This window comes from Penicillium crustosum, assembly GCF_028827405.1.
Source record: "Penicillium crustosum strain IBT 35664 chromosome Unknown utg000001l_segment0_segment0, whole genome shotgun sequence".
In the NCBI taxonomy this organism is placed as follows: domain Eukaryota; kingdom Fungi; phylum Ascomycota; class Eurotiomycetes; order Eurotiales; family Aspergillaceae; genus Penicillium; species Penicillium crustosum.
Window position 1 is genome coordinate 6,345,437 of NW_026623122.1, and position 15,039 is coordinate 6,360,475.

Sequence of the window (15,039 nt, forward strand, 5' to 3'; positions counted from 1 at the left end):
CAAACAAATTGAGATAATTTACTCCTCGTTGCCACCCTCGAGAAGACGGCCGGGCTTGGAGTTCAGGTACTCGTTACTAAGGATTGGAATTAGCGCACCGATCGAAGCGGCTCCTGCGGTCATTCTTACCGCTCAATGGCCCAGTTCATCATGGCGTATGCGGCAACGAAGGGGGGAACAACGTAGAGAACCTGGTGACGGAAACGACGGAAGACGTTGAAGATGGCAGCGTGGGCAGCACCGGCCATGGGACGCTGACGGTTAGGGGACAGCGAGTAGGTGGCGATGCGCTGGGGGGTCGGGCAACCTGAAAGGTAATTATTAGCGATCCGTTCGAATAGCGTCCTCCTTCTTTGTTCCTCTGGGTCTTTCTGTGTTCGTTGTTGCGATCTTTCATATCGCGTAAGGGGTCGGTCTCTTGCGCATGCATCGGGTCCATGTGAAAGGTTCAAGGGTTATTGTCAAACGTACCGAACTCGCCCCAGTTGCCGATGAAGCTATAGAAAGTAAAATGCGTCAGTTAACTGAATGAAAGGCACAGAAGTCATTGAGTCTATCCAAGCCGACTCAATTGGCATCTTTTGGGAATTGCACTGTGTAGCCGGGCGGGTAACGCATCCGGGAGGCCGGTACTCAACCCATGACACCAGGAGCAAACGCGAAACGACTTACTGTCCGTTCTTGGGGTCCACAGAGCCACCCATTGTGAATGATTTTGGGTAAAAAGAAAGGAGTGGGGTGGAAAAGGTGTGGAGGTAGCGAAATGAGTGAGGAAAAGACGAAGGTCGGGCGAAGTTGGAGGTTTGGAAAGATGGTGCACTAAACCCGATTGGGAACACTCAGAGTGAGCAACGGGAAAAGCAGACATCATCTCCATCATCCGTCCTCATCACCTCGCCCTCCACCTCCAACCATGGCTCAAGTCCTCCAAAATGTTTATCGACTGGCCTTCCCCGTGGCTATTGGGGGTATGCTAGTTCAAAATTCCCTTTACGATGTCAAGGGCGGCACACGAGCTGTCATCTTCGATCGAGTGTCTGGTGTGCAAGAGAAGGTCGTCAACGAAGGAACACATTTCTTGATCCCCTGGTTGCAGCGCGCAATTGTCTACGATGTCCGCACGAAGCCTCGCAACATCTCCACCACAACAGGAAGTAAGGATTTGCAGATGGTTAGCTTGACGCTGCGTGTGTTGCACCGCCCGGAGGTGCCGAAGCTGCCGCAGATCTACCAGGTGTGTACCTCATATGATCCCTAAGTACCTACCTAAAACAAAAGACTGACCCAGATTCATACAGTCATACGGTACCGATTACGATGAGCGTGTCCTCCCATCCATCGGAAACGAAGTCCTCAAGGCCATCGTGGCCCAGTTCGACGCCGCCGAGCTGATCACACAACGTGAAGCTGTCTCCAACCGTATCCGCACTGACTTGATGAAGCGTGCTGGACAATTCAACATCGCCCTCGAGGACGTCTCCATTACACACATGACCTTCGGAAAGGAGTTCACACGGGCCGTCGAGCAGAAGCAGATCGCCCAACAGGATGCCGAGCGGGCCCGATTCATCGTCGAGCGTGCCGAGCAGGAGCGCCAGGCCAACGTCATTCGCGCTGAGGGTGAAGCCGAGAGTGCCGATATTATCAGCAAGGCCGTTGCCAAGGCGGGCAGCGGACTGATTGAGATCCGTCGTATCGAAGCCAGCAAGGAGATCGCCGCGACTATGTCTTCGAACCCCAACGTCACTTACCTGCCTGGTGGAGAGGGAAAGGATGGAAGCAAGAGCACTAGCCTCCTGCTGGGTCTGCGGAGTTAGGGGGGGTTATAAGGCTGTCTCGGGGATTTATGAGTCCCATTTTCACAACTCATTGAATGTACCAATTAATCGCAATTTTTGTCGCGACTTGGGGCGAGCCTCGCCTCGTGGCGTGAATTTGGAGTGGTCTGAACTAAACCACCTTCTTATCTATAGCAATACCATACCTCACTCCACACCACACTTCTTTTTTGGAAGACTCAATCGTATTGCTCATTAAATGGTTTTTATATATCGTGAAATAGAACACATCAAATCTACAAACGCCGATACACATGCATCTGGAAGCGCATATCTTCCAAGCCTGCACCTTCACCAACTTCGTACCGCAGACGCACTGCGTCCCGTCTCCACCATCTCGAATCCTGGGTGTATACGCACTCCCACTTGCCCTTCGCCACAGACAGCAGTGTGTGGTCAAGCAAGAACTTCATGGGATAGTTCCTCTCCTGTGGTTCGCCGTCCGGTCCTTTTCCTAACTTCAAAGTCGAATAGCTGCCAGGACTATCAACAACAAGGAACACCGCACCGGCAGGAAGGATTTCCGTCATTTTGAGCAGGAAACCGGTAGTCTTTGGCATAGAGGTAGAGAAAAGCTCATTCAAAGTGAACATGATAGGGACGAGAATGGAAGTGAAAGGAGAGACTGAGGAAGGGCCGAGAAGAATTTCCTTCAGTCCCTCCTCGGGAAGAGTCAGGACATCTGCGCGACGGAAAGCCACCGAGAATGTTTCACTGGCCACTTTCTCCGACAGCAACGGCGGACGATATTTTGTTGTCTGCGAGAATGGCACATCAGCCGATGTGATGGTTCGTGAAAGCCTCTCAACAACGTCCGTCCAGTTTCCGATATCGACAGCCATGACAGAGAGACTGGGTGCGCTGACACCCTGATCTTCAACTTCTGTCTTCTTGTCATCTTGATTTTCTGTGTCTTCAAGAGAAACGTTGGCAACACGTTCCTCGAGCGACTGGGCTTGGGGGCCCATATCTCTCCACGCAGCTGCAAGAGCAGCAATCTCGGCACCGGCTCCGCCACCAATTGACACAACACGGGTGCAGGGTTTCTTGCTTCTAGCACGGCCTCGCGTGTTTTCCTCTTCCTCTTTCATCCAAGTCAAAACTCCCTTCAACAGGCCTGCATATCCCAATGACCGGGACGCACTCCAGCGCAAGGCATAGGCGCGCAGCAGATCCTCGCCCGCCTCAGTGAAGGCAGAGTCAAAATCGCGCTGGTATAGAAGCCCCTTGATTGTTTGGATGAGAGATTTAATATCTAATGGTTCATCTTTATTTTCGTCTGTTTGTGATTCAGCGGGGTTGGCATCCTGGCTTGCAGATTTCGACTCTGCGACTGGGTTGCCGAGGAGTGCTGTCTTGAATACGTCCAAAAGCAGTTGCTGGAGGGTGAGAGGAATTGTGCTAACAAGCTTAAGTCCAGAAGACTCCTCTTCCTCGAGTTGTTCGGCTTCGGCTCTGGCTTTTTCGACTTCGGCTTTGCGATTGGCGTGCTGCTTGTTTGCTGGTGGCGCTTGCTTTGGTTTTTGCGCTTTCGCTCTCGGACCTGGGGACCTCCTGCGGTTTCCCTGGCGTGGAGCGTGAGGCATTATATATATATATATAAGAATAAACTCGTTCCGTCTATCTTTTGTAAGAAATGTGACTGTCTTTAAATCGAACGTGGGGTGGAATTTTGAACTTTTTCCCTTATCGTTATCGGTGGCTCCACTATCAAGGTCTATAAACCATCCTGGGGGCAACAGTTGAGTTTACTTGTTGAATTTTTTCGAGAAGTTCATAATTGATTTAGAGAAATAGGGACTCTTAAGCTTTGTCCAGCCTAGTCGCATTATAGGGGCTCTTTTCCATTGGGATATATTAAGTGAGGTCTATAATGATCACTATGGAGACCCTTTTAGTCCGAAATCAGAGCGCATAGAAGTCCTAAACAGAACCAAAGCAACACAATATGCTGGTGATAACGTTCAATATTCCAACAACACTCTACTCGCTTAATCTACTGCAGTGATCGTAGGGCATCTCACATACATAACGTCGGCTCTATATCTATCGACACGGCCTCTAGGGTTGATCAAGACACTGCATTTTATCCAGGCAAAAGCCATACCTTACTAATATAGATTTACAAACGCGATCAAGAGCTCAGTTTTGAAATTATTTGTTTCGCGGGATGGTTGACAAAAAAAATTATCACCTTGCCAACATCGCGGCGTGATCTGACCTGGGGCAGTAGGGCGATACTGAATTAGAACCCCAAATCTAACTATCAAGCGATTTAGGTTACCTTCTATCTCTTGAATCTCAGCAATATTTGGCATATTTAGTGATTTATCAGGGCCATGCTAGCTGTCTCTCATTAAGAGAAGTATAGGACGCTTTAGTCTCCAGTACGAAAGAAACGCTCATTACCTTCCAGATTGCAGGTGATACACATATGCACAAGTCGATTTAGTTATTAATACAGAAATCCAGTATATTACCGGGAGATGAGTGTATCAAATAGTGTAAGTTTCATAAATAAGGGAGTGAAAACCTATATGCATACCTGTCGATCAAGATTCGGTAGTGTTTTGAGGGCTTTATTGCCAATTCATTCACTCATGGCTTGTCTGAACAACTAATATAGTAGGCAACAAACGGAAGAAAAGCCTACAAGGATACATGGCGTGCTATGATATACATCCTTTCGTTCTTGTTACTAATGTACTAATCTAAACAACCATACTTCCGCCTAGAGCGCTGCTTACGCCCTACGTCCATGAGATTCTACACTTCCATCTAGAGCCCCATCCCAGATAAATGGAAAGAATGGCCCGACAAACACGAAGACAGCACACTAAGATCATCATGTGATATCGCGTTGAGCCGCTCGCGTTGAGTCTCGCCGAACCCACGATCCGCGTAATAATGAGTCATACCTAGCCTAGTGCTGTCAGCCAAGGAGTCATATCCATCGTCCGAGCGTACTATGAGTGAGGTTGATGCCTCATAGGCCACCATAGGGAGCAGCGGGCTCCGTTGGGAGCCCGCTAACAGCGGTCTTGTCTCCTAACTCCGACCTTCTAGATATGGACACCGCCAGCGGGGCCATAGGGTTTCCTGGCGGCCGTGCTCACGAAGGTCTCGCCAGAGCCTGGTCGGAATCTAGGAGGCGATGGGACCCGCGTTGAAAGTGGTGTGGCTGAAACGGTTGCCTGAGGAATATCGCAATCGCGTGGAAGCCTGGGTGCCTTAGGAATGAATACTTGTCCACGTCCATGGATATCATTGGCTGCCCTATACTTCGAATGGCAACGTGCATATCAGACTTAATGCCACGAGGAACCATCGTGTTTACCTACTTGCTGACATGTGACTTTTTAAGGCTGATTTGGATTACAGATTGAGCCTAGGATTATTTTGTCAAGCTGATATTATTCGTACAATTTGCTAGTAACCAGGAACAAATCGAACTAAAAGTAGAGTTGAGTGGTAGAAGCGACAATCACAAAGGATACATCGAATCAAACACCCGGGTATATGAGGCGAGACAACGTGTAAACCGCCTCTGGAGACAACACCGCCTGGCCCATATGAAATCATCAAGCTAAAACGCCGTAAAGACTGGGAAAGTCGATCCTCAAATCCCCGAACCTGTGCAAAACACAATGTAAAGCAACATCTGCCTGGAGAGGAGACATGGAGACCAAACCCAAATGCTACACAAACAAGACAGAAAGAAAGTCGCAAAAAATCACAAAATAAAAGAAAAAGCAAAGTCGCATAATTTTGAAGCGCATTGGCTGCTTCGACAAACGCCCACAAGATGCATAGGTCAAATCCGTAGACGATTCAAATCTGATAGGAGCAAGATTAAACGGGAGGAGCCGCAGTAGGCTGGGGAGCGGGCTGTGAAAGATCCTGCAGTTCGGGTCCGGGAGGAGACTGCTGAGGGATAGCCTGCTGAATGTTGGCAACGATTCGCTCCAACTCTTCAAGACGACGATCCTTCTCTTGGACTTCGCGGCGGAGTCTCTTAACTTCGTTGTGCAAATCGATCCCGTGCTCATCAGTCTCAGGCATATCTCGGAGATCTCCGACAGGAGGAGAGTCGTGGCGGCGCTTCATTCCAGTGATAGGGAGAGAGGGGGCACGGACGCCCTCGACACCATCAAGTTCGGTGGCGCGGTCCCAAGACATGTCAACCATGGGGGGAGCTTCGTCATTGTGCATGTGGCGACGGCGAAGATGTTCGCGCAGATTTTCTTGGCGCGTAAATCCGTTGCCAGTGCTGCGGTTGCAATCAGTGTATGGGCACATCAGGGCCTTCTTAGTGTCGGTGTTTTTCTTGTGAACTTCGCGCTGGTGACGAAGGAGACCACCAGAGTAGGTGAAACCTTGGATCTTGTCGCAGTTTGGTTCATAACACTTGTAGGGACGATCATGTTTATCCATATGTTTGCTAAGTTATGTTAGTACTAGGCGCGTTAAAGAGACAACAATAGGGCATTGTACTTACTTCCATTCACATGGACGGCGGAAAGTAGGAGGTGCAGCTTGACACTCAGGATGATCGCAGAAGATTTGACCTTCGGAGTTCTTAGGAGGATCGCGGGCGCGTCGAACAGAAAGGCGCGGGCGCGCCCCATCAAGGTTGTAACTCATGGGCTGCTGAGGATCGTTCATTCTCGCAATTGGGGGTGTGGATTCAGATGCAGAGGCAAGGATAGAGGCAGCGAGAACACCGTTAGGACCTTCACTTCGTGGGCTAGGATAGTCAGACCCGTCACCCATATCGCGAAGTTGATACCCCACACTACTGAGGGGATCGTGATAGAATGTAGTAGATACCGGAAAGACGCGTCGTCAATGCACAACAACGGTAAATTTAAAAGCAGTTGGTAGCTGAGTAGAGGGAAACAACAAGAATAGGGTTGTTTATGAAAAAAATGAAATAAATTGGCGGTGAAAGCGTAGTAGATGTCGATGGGTATGAAGTCTGGAGAGGATGAGGAGTTGCCAAAATTTTCAGGTAGCAAGGCATCCGCAGCCTATTTATACCGCTTGCGTCAGGTGCAGATGCGCCACAGTGGCGCAGTGATCCTTATTTTTTCGAAATGTCCCTGCAGAATCTTGCTTCCTTCGTTTTCTAGTGGGGTTTCTGAACAGTTGGATTGTCATATGAGTTCATAACTGGCTAGAGCTTATATACATGCAGGTCAAAACATGGGCAATACTGTTTATTAATGCCCGATCTGGGATATCGAGATGAGGGGCCAAGGAAGCACAAGTGACTCATACACTAGAGGGACACCGTGGGTATGACTGTATACTACTCCGTCCACAGGTAGTATGGTACCAATCCTGTTGTCCCATCTCGGCGGATCCGATTTAGGTATCAAAGCAAGATTGCCTGTCAGGCAGCCGTCCCGTGGATTGCCGGAATATTTGGTCGCCACAGACCTGACAAATCCAGTGGCGGTGAGTGCACGTGATGGTGATCAACCCGATCGTCAATCACGTGCATGATCAATATGCTTATTTAAGCATCAAAGATCGGGCACCCGGGCAGTGCCTTTTCTGCAATGTACGTTCGCCAGGCCCGATATTAGGCTGCAACAAATTCGTTATGCTTGACAAGCTTTAGATACCAAGATCTTCGTGTCCACGCAATCAATTGATTCTATTTAAAGGAATACTGTGAGAATTCTTCTAGCAGGAGGCTTTCCCAACCTCAACCAGGCTATGCAAGCTCGCTTAGAATGAGGATATCAAACGCTCTATAGGGTTCGAAACGAAGTAGCACAGAGACAACTTGGCTTGCGTGGATATGCTTGCAGATCAGTCTACTGAGAATCTTGAAGCCTACAAGTTAACCTACAAATATACAGTACTAGGACATTTTGTCATACTGTGGATATCACCTTTCATACCGTCTTTACAACGAATGATGGATGACAAAACTAGAATTCCTCTACAGTACTATGGTATATAACATGATTAAGGCCACAAAATAACATCGCATTGGTGTTCCATACAAGCAGGAAAACCCCCAAGAGGATGAATTATAAAGGCTACATAATTAATTAGCACTGCCTCTATCATAATAGAACAGCCTTTGATCCTAACTGAGCCTCAATACATGTTCATCTATTTTGAGTGATTTGCTACCCAGTTTGACTTTATGTTATTCGGCCAAGCTATAGATTATACTAGGCTCTAGATCTATACACCCGAGAGACATTGCCCAAACCAGTAAAACCAAGCCACCATTCGACGTGGACCAACGAGCACAGACATAATTGATCGCATGATACCCACATTCATGTCAAATTTTGGGAATGATTTCATGGTGTTGTCAAGGTGAAATGTTCCCACGGCCCCCGTAGCCCCACCGCATAGTCCGAAGATATATCCGGTGCACAGCATTCGACTCGAATACTTACCCCATATATTATCTTCCTCACTTCGCCAGTTATTTCCTCTTACATATTGAGATACCGTGAAACTACCAAGGAATATTATTAACTGGTATATTTTTCGATATGTGTTTTGGTGCGTAAATTGTAAATCTGGCACTATTTCATTGCGGCATTTCTGCTACAGGCTCGGGGACCATGCTCCACCATCCCTACCAACCTGACTACCTGACCCCTTGACCCTGTCCCTTTGAATTTTCATATTCAAAATTGTTAATGTTACCATTCGTGTGAGTTGTCATAAGATTCCAACAACCTGGGATATGAGTCAAATGCGCCACCCATTTTTACTTCAACGGGGCCGAGGCATTTGCTGGGTTTCAAGACGCGCTTTTAGTGGCACCACTCGTGCACAAGCCTGCCATACAGAGAAAAACCAGTGCACAAAGAGTGTCCAGCGCGAACACCAATTATCTCAAACTCCAAAATGTACCAAAAAGCCGCCAACCCAAACCCTTCCGGCGCTTAGTCTTCCATTCTGGGCCTGCAGATCCACCTGGAAACGAGCAGGAATCAACACTCTTCGCTGTTTAGTGGGATGTACAGCCGGCGATTTCTCTGCATTATGGATTCTGCAGACTTACTACCCTGAGATGGGCATGAGTAGCATAATGGCCTTGTCGAGTGGGTTCCCTTATTGAGCGAATCAAATTGTATCAGGCGTACTAAGGACAATCATCTAGTGGCATCCGGCATCACAACTTCTGTTATCCTCGAGACAATCCTGCTCCGCCGGGGCGCTGACCAGCTCTCCTGGCCGATGGCTGCTCGTACCGCTATGGGTATGAGTATGGTTTCGATGTTAGCCATGGAACTAGCGGAGAATGCAGTTGACTATCATCTGACGGGTGGAATAGTTGCTTTTGGAGATCCAAAGTTCTGGATGGCAGCAGTGTTATCGATGGGTGCTGGCTATCTGGCGCCGTTGCCGTACAACTATCTACGTCTTCGAAAATATGGGAAATCCTGTCACTGATTTTAAATGTACCTAGTATGCTCACACCTATGGAAGATAGCCATTGTGCTTAATTCCACTATAGACTGTTAATTCACTACAGAGTGTTGCCACAAAAGAAATGAGTAATATGAAACAAGTGTTAAACCTTGGAAATGATAGCCAGATTATACGTAAAGGAATCGGGGTTAAGTATCTACCTGGGGTGCCCCCAGGGGCAACATAATTGAAATAATGCACCCGAGTTAGTACGACGGCAAGGCTGATAAGGGCGAGCGGCTGATGGGGCTGATGTGTAGAAGCTGAAGCAGAGCAACGGCCTTAGCCCTAACTCGGAACGTAAGCCAGCCAAGATTCCAACCCAGGAAGGTAGGCTGAGTTTTTAGGTTCTAGTCATATTGCCTGCTTACGGATGTTGGAAAGGCTGTGGGATCATAAATTGCCATTGTTTTTTTTTGAGCTAATACCTGACTACCTAAGAGATAAAGATAGCAAGCATGAAACATGGCCAAGGGGTAGGGGTAAATTCGCAGAGCTGCCCAGTAATTGCTACAGGGGCTATCGGAACTGGGCATCGGCAACCGACGGGTGAGATTTCAGTGATTCCTTCAACTGGAAGATACTGGAGGATCATTATCTGCCGCCTCATCCCCGAGAGTCACACATCGTAAAAATGTCACGGTGACAATGGCGAGGGATCAGACCCAGGGAACAATCCTTCGATGGACAGAACGGTGCTTTGGTAGCAGGTCAAAAGGACCCGGGGATAAGCATCCGAAAAGTCTTGGGTTTGCCGATTCAAAGTCCTGGTCGGCTTAAAAGAAACGGGCGGGCAGACTCTGTTGGAAAGAACCCTGATAGTATGCACGGACATTACTTCGCCGAGTGGTAAGACGGGCGAACCTGTTGGAGGTTGCCCTGGGAAATGTTGGACACAAAGTCACTCAGTCATAGTTGCCACCAACTTGGCTAGCGAAAGCAGTAGAGACGCTACGGGCATCATCGTCGTCGTGAGGGTTCTGGCCTGGCGCGCCGCGAGTCACGCGAATGCTAGCAGAGCTGCCTCCGAAGATGCTGCCATTGTCCGGAACGCCGGCCCTGTAAGGCTCGCGTCCGCCAGACTCGACGTAGCGCTTCAATCGGTCAGATTGGCTAAGACTAGGCTGCTTGCTCATATCATTGATGCTCAGACCTGTGAGGCTGACACCGCCCTGATCAACGCTGCGTCCGTCAGTGACGCTGCAGGTGACATCAGACTCAGTAGCAGCGACTGACTCGCCAGCCACACTGGGTGCTCCCTTGGGTCGGCCACCATTTGCTCGACGACCGCCAGAAATCGCAGGCCAGGACTCGCCGAAGTTCTGGAACATAGGGGGGTAGCCAGACGGAAGGCCAACACCACCAAGTGCGGAGCCGTGGACAGAAGACACATCATCGGGGATGTAGCCTACTACAGACCCAGAGTCATGATACTCGTTCCGGTGACCGCCGTTGCGACCATTCACTGCATTGTTGGGAGCATTATTTGTCTGGCTGAAAGACATCTGGAAGCGCTGTGGGCCTCTGTATGCTTGCTTGGGCCGGCTGAACTGAATCAAGGACTCCTGAAGGTTAGACAAGGGCCCCTCAACGAGACAGTGACGTTCCTTGAAGTGTTGCAAAAGGCAGTTCCACAATGGGTGCTTAGACAAGACCTTGGGGTTTCCTAGGATGACCAGACCAAATCGAGCACGAGTAAGGGCCACGTTGAGACGACGAGGATCGCTCAGGAAACCAATGCCTTGGTGATCATTGGAACGAACACAAGAAAGGATAATATAATCCTTCTCTCTGCCTTGGAATGCATCGACTGACGCAACCTCAATCTCCTTGTAATGTTCCTTCTTGAAGGTGCCGTTTGCCTGCATAGAGCTCACAATGTAGCTCCGCTGTCCCTCGTATGGAGTGATGATACCGATATCCTTAGGCTGAACACCTGCCTTGAAGAAGCGCGTGACGATCTTCTCAACGTTGGTCGCTTCAGTACGGTTAAGATATGAGGTGCCTGACGCCGAGATTTCTTCATTGCCCAAGTTTGACCAAAACATCATGGGATCATCAATGATAGGCCAAGGGAAGTCAACATCGCGACGGACACGATCAGCAATGGTGATACCATTCTGCAGCGAGCCTTCGTAGAACATATTGGACGGGAATTCCGAAAGGCACGGGTGCATGCGATACTGGACATTCAAGCGAATAGGAGAGCAGCCCAAGATGACGAGACGCTCGAACAGAGACTGGTTCAAACCGGCCTTCGCGGCCTTCTTGTTCATGATCACGGGGCCAAGTTGCTGGTGATCACCGACCAGTACAACTTGCTTGCAGCCCAGAACCAGGGGGATCATACACTCGGGCTCAGCAGATTGGGTCGATTCGTCAATTAGGACAGTGCGGAACTTGCCCTTTGAAAGGCGAGGATCACCTGCACCAACACATGTACAGCAGATTACATCCGCGTTGGTCAAGATTTCACGTTCAGCGGAGCGAGTAAGTTGCTTGAGGCGCTTTTCATCTTGGCTGGACAATTCCCCGAGTTCAGCCTTCAGCTGGTTGAGTTTTACTAACTCAATGTTGCTGTCGTTCATACGAACCTGCTCGTGCAGCGAAAGGAAACCAACAGCAGATTCCACGTCCTCGCGAGATTTAGCAGTAACTCGCACGGTCTTGAGACCCGTTCGATGGATACGCTCGCAGAGCTGGTCAACGGCAACGTTGGACGGAGCGCAGACAAGAACCTGGCCTCCATTGATCTTGGCAAGATGGTAGATGATGGTGGCCGAGGTAACGGTCTTACCAGTTCCGGGAGGACCTTGGATCAAACTGAGAGGTCGTTGGAGCACACTTTTGACCGCGTTGATTTGACTGCCATTCAGATCTGGCAGACCCGGAACACTGAATTTTTCGGGATCTGGGTCTTCATAGGAGCTGCAGCAACCTCATGACCAAGAAGGCGATGGAAGATGTAGCCTGAGACACTCTGCTCATCCACTGCAAATGTCTTCATGGCACATTGCATGCGGTCGAAGGAAGTTGATTTCCAAACATAGTCGGCCATAAAATTGTGTGTGCATTCAGTGGGAACTGACTTGTGGTCGCCCTTGGCGCGTAGCTCGATAGTGACCTCGTCAGATTGATTGTTCGGGATTTTGATGACATAGCCCACACCCTCCCACTTGGGACGTAATTCACCATTGTACTTGATGCGCATTTCATCACCCACGGCCAATTTGACATCTCCCAGCTCAAGCTTGGGCAGCACAAAGCTTGCGAGGTGCTTGTTGTTGAGACCAAGATCCCAGCGCACGATGAGTCCATCCTGGGATTGAGATTCCTTCAACTTGCGGTCGTAATCAGCCTCAATCTTGACAAGTGGGCCGAAAATGTTCTGATATTGGAAAGCATCGTCATAGCGAAGCAGGACTGGCGCGGGCTCATCATCCACTGCCGTGGCCTTCTCTAGGTCTTCCAAGGTTGCCTGAGAGTTGTCTTTCCACATTTCCTCCAATTTCGCAATCAATTGAGGACTGAGGTGACGGGCTCGGAGTTGTTCCTGGTCAGTAGGTGCTCCCACCAGCCAGGGGAGGAAAGAACGATCCTCAATGAGAGGCTGCCAGCGCGAGGTGTCCCAATTCATGTCCTTGGAGGAAGGCATAGAGGCACATGGCTGCCGACAAAGCAAGACGACAACGGTATCGGATTTTGCGGGGATGAAGCCAAGCAAAAAGACATTCTTGGTGCCACAGTTGTAGCATTCCAGAATAGTGTCACCCAAAGACGAGCCGGGGTGGAGCTGGACTTCCTTATGACGAGCGCGGACAAGGTGATTGACGATATGCGAGGAAGAGGTATTGCCACGTGCACTGCAGAACCATTTATTGCACGAGAGACACTTGACGACGCTGCTCGGGTTGTGAATACCGCAGTACCTATAATATAGTCAGTGAATGTCCATCCACAAAAGGAAATATCTAGACTGACGCGCATGCATGAGCAGGGAGCTCTATTTCCTCCTCTCCATTTCCTTGGGACTTCTGGTGCCCGTTTGTGGGTGCACCGACTATGCTTTCCATGTCATCATCTTCAAAGGTATCAGAGCCCTCATCTTCGTCATCATGTCGGCGTGGACGCGCGCGGCCGAGTGCAATATCATTAATTTCAACGCCCGCTGAGGGGTCTTCCGGTTGGTAGCTCATTATGGGTACCGATGTTGAACGTTGATAGGGATGACTGGAGCTGATCAAGATTCAAAGCAAAGGGCAAAGCAAAAAAAATAGTTGAAATCAGAAATGAACTTTGCAGTCATAAACGATTTAAAGAGCGTAGAGGACAATCCGGTCGTCCTATGGGGGTATTCAAGTGTTGAAATCTCCAGGGTGTGCCTGAGGGGCAAACGAACGGAGATCTATATCGAGATGTGGGATTAGCGGTACATTCTTGACAGGAACAGATTAGCACATACAACCAGTCCAGCTCTCTGTGTCAGAGGACTGACAAAAGAGAGTCGATGAGTTTGTCTCGAAGGATGGGCAAAAAGCGTTCTCCGCAACTGCCCAGATTCTTTATCGGTGCGATCCCACTACGGCTAATCAGACGAACCAAAAACGCAGCCCCGGAGTTAAGAGAAAAAAAAAGTTGCCCGCTCAATCTCTACTCAAGCCACTTTTACTTCAATCTTCAAAATGCTGGTAAGTGAAGGATAAATTTGAAACAGTTGATATTTTACTTACAATCAGTAGCGCCGCCAAACTCGCGAGCGTCGCGATTATCTCTATCGGAGAGCTTTGCTACTCCGTGATGCCTCCATTGCCGAAAAAAGATCGCAACTGAAGGCTTCATTGGCTTCTGGAAAGCCTCTAGATCCTACAATCGCAAATGATAAAACGCTTCGGGAAGACTTCAAATATGACGAATCAAAGGACAAGGAAGACGCTGAGATGGACATCGACGATGAATACGTTTTAACCTCCGGCATTATCGACCCCCGTCCTTTGGTTACCACCTCTCGCTCCCCCTCCGCTCGCCTTGGCGCATTTGCGAAAGAAATCCGCCTTCTCCTTCCCACCTCCATTCGCCTCAACCGTGGAACTCTCGTTCTTGGAGATCTCGTCTCTAGCGCAACCTCCGCGGCTCTGACCGACATGATTCTCCTCCACGAGCACCGTGGTACCCCGACCGCACTCACTATTTCACACCTTCCCCATGGCCCAACCGCCAGCTTCTCTCTTCACAATGTTGTCCTTCGCCAGGATATTCCAAATGCCGCTCGCGGTACCGTATCGGAAAGCTACCCCCACTTGGTCTTTGAGGGCTTCAAGACGAAGCTGGGTGCCCGGGTTGTTCAGATTCTGAAGCACCTTTTCCCCCCTCGTGAGACTGGAAAGGTCGGCAACCGTGTTGTGAGCTTTGTGAACAAGGACGACAACATTGAAGTGCGCCACCACGTTTTCGTCAAGACTGGATACCGGGATGTGGAGCTGGCTGAAGTTGGACCTCGCATGACGATGCGACTTTTCGAGATCCGCGGAGGTACATTGGAGAAGGGCTCGAGCGGCGATATCGAATGGGCTCTTACCCAATACACGAGAACCAGCAAAAAGAAGGAATACCTGTGATTCTTTACGAGCTCGCATCACTACATTGGCTGTGGCGTGGATGGTTAGGGCAGAACCTCATCTCGTCACATTGGCCGACTGGCGTATCTGGCGTTAGAGGGCAATTAGAACGGGTTCTTTTGTCATGTTCAAGT

At 49.4% G+C, this 15,039-nt stretch overlaps 7 protein-coding genes across 7 annotated transcripts; 3 read left to right on the top strand and 4 right to left on the bottom strand.

The window, feature by feature from the left end:
• Positions 1–18: 18 nt before the first annotated feature.
• Positions 19–704, bottom strand: N7487_002395 (ubiquinol--cytochrome-c reductase subunit 8; the record flags this gene model as incomplete). Its single annotated transcript, XM_056870142.1, has 4 exons — positions 19–76; positions 130–307; positions 472–497; positions 673–704. The coding sequence occupies 4 exons, from the start codon at positions 702–704 to the stop codon at positions 19–21; spliced, it is 294 nt and encodes a 97-aa protein (XP_056734926.1).
• Positions 705–913: 209 nt separating this feature from the next.
• phb1 (prohibitin subunit PHB1) lies at positions 914–1,817 on the top strand (the record flags this gene model as incomplete). The annotated part of the gene is made up of 2 exons (XM_056870143.1): positions 914–1,234; positions 1,299–1,817. 2 exons carry the CDS (start codon positions 914–916, stop codon positions 1,815–1,817), a joined length of 840 nt encoding a protein of 279 aa, XP_056734927.1.
• A 257-nt stretch (positions 1,818–2,074) lies between these two features.
• On the bottom strand, positions 2,075–3,424 carry N7487_002397 (25S rRNA (uracil2843-N3)-methyltransferase; the record flags this gene model as incomplete). Its single annotated transcript, XM_056870144.1, has 1 exon — positions 2,075–3,424. The coding sequence occupies one exon, from the start codon at positions 3,422–3,424 to the stop codon at positions 2,075–2,077; it is 1,350 nt and encodes a 449-aa protein (XP_056734928.1).
• A 2,266-nt stretch (positions 3,425–5,690) lies between these two features.
• On the bottom strand, positions 5,691–6,611 carry N7487_002398 (putative C2H2 transcription factor; the record flags this gene model as incomplete). Its single annotated transcript, XM_056870145.1, has 2 exons — positions 5,691–6,279; positions 6,337–6,611. The coding sequence occupies 2 exons, from the start codon at positions 6,609–6,611 to the stop codon at positions 5,691–5,693; spliced, it is 864 nt and encodes a 287-aa protein (XP_056734929.1).
• A 1,957-nt stretch (positions 6,612–8,568) lies between these two features.
• On the top strand, positions 8,569–9,272 carry N7487_002399 (DUF4396 domain-containing protein; the record flags this gene model as incomplete). The annotated part of the gene is made up of 2 exons (XM_056870146.1): positions 8,569–8,920; positions 8,980–9,272. The coding sequence occupies 2 exons, from the start codon at positions 8,569–8,571 to the stop codon at positions 9,270–9,272; spliced, it is 645 nt and encodes a 214-aa protein (XP_056734930.1).
• A 923-nt stretch (positions 9,273–10,195) lies between these two features.
• N7487_002400 (putative regulator of nonsense transcripts) lies at positions 10,196–13,486 on the bottom strand (the record flags this gene model as incomplete). The annotated part of the gene is made up of 3 exons (XM_056870147.1): positions 10,196–12,168; positions 12,237–13,219; positions 13,272–13,486. 3 exons carry the CDS (start codon positions 13,484–13,486, stop codon positions 10,196–10,198), a joined length of 3,171 nt encoding a protein of 1,056 aa, XP_056734931.1.
• A 445-nt stretch (positions 13,487–13,931) lies between these two features.
• On the top strand, positions 13,932–14,905 carry N7487_002401 (snoRNA-binding rRNA-processing protein IMP4; the record flags this gene model as incomplete). Its single annotated transcript, XM_056870148.1, has 2 exons — positions 13,932–13,978; positions 14,030–14,905. The coding sequence occupies exons 1-2, from the start codon at positions 13,973–13,975 to the stop codon at positions 14,903–14,905; spliced, it is 882 nt and encodes a 293-aa protein (XP_056734932.1). The 5' UTR covers positions 13,932–13,972.
• Between the last annotated feature and the right edge of the window lie 134 nt (positions 14,906–15,039).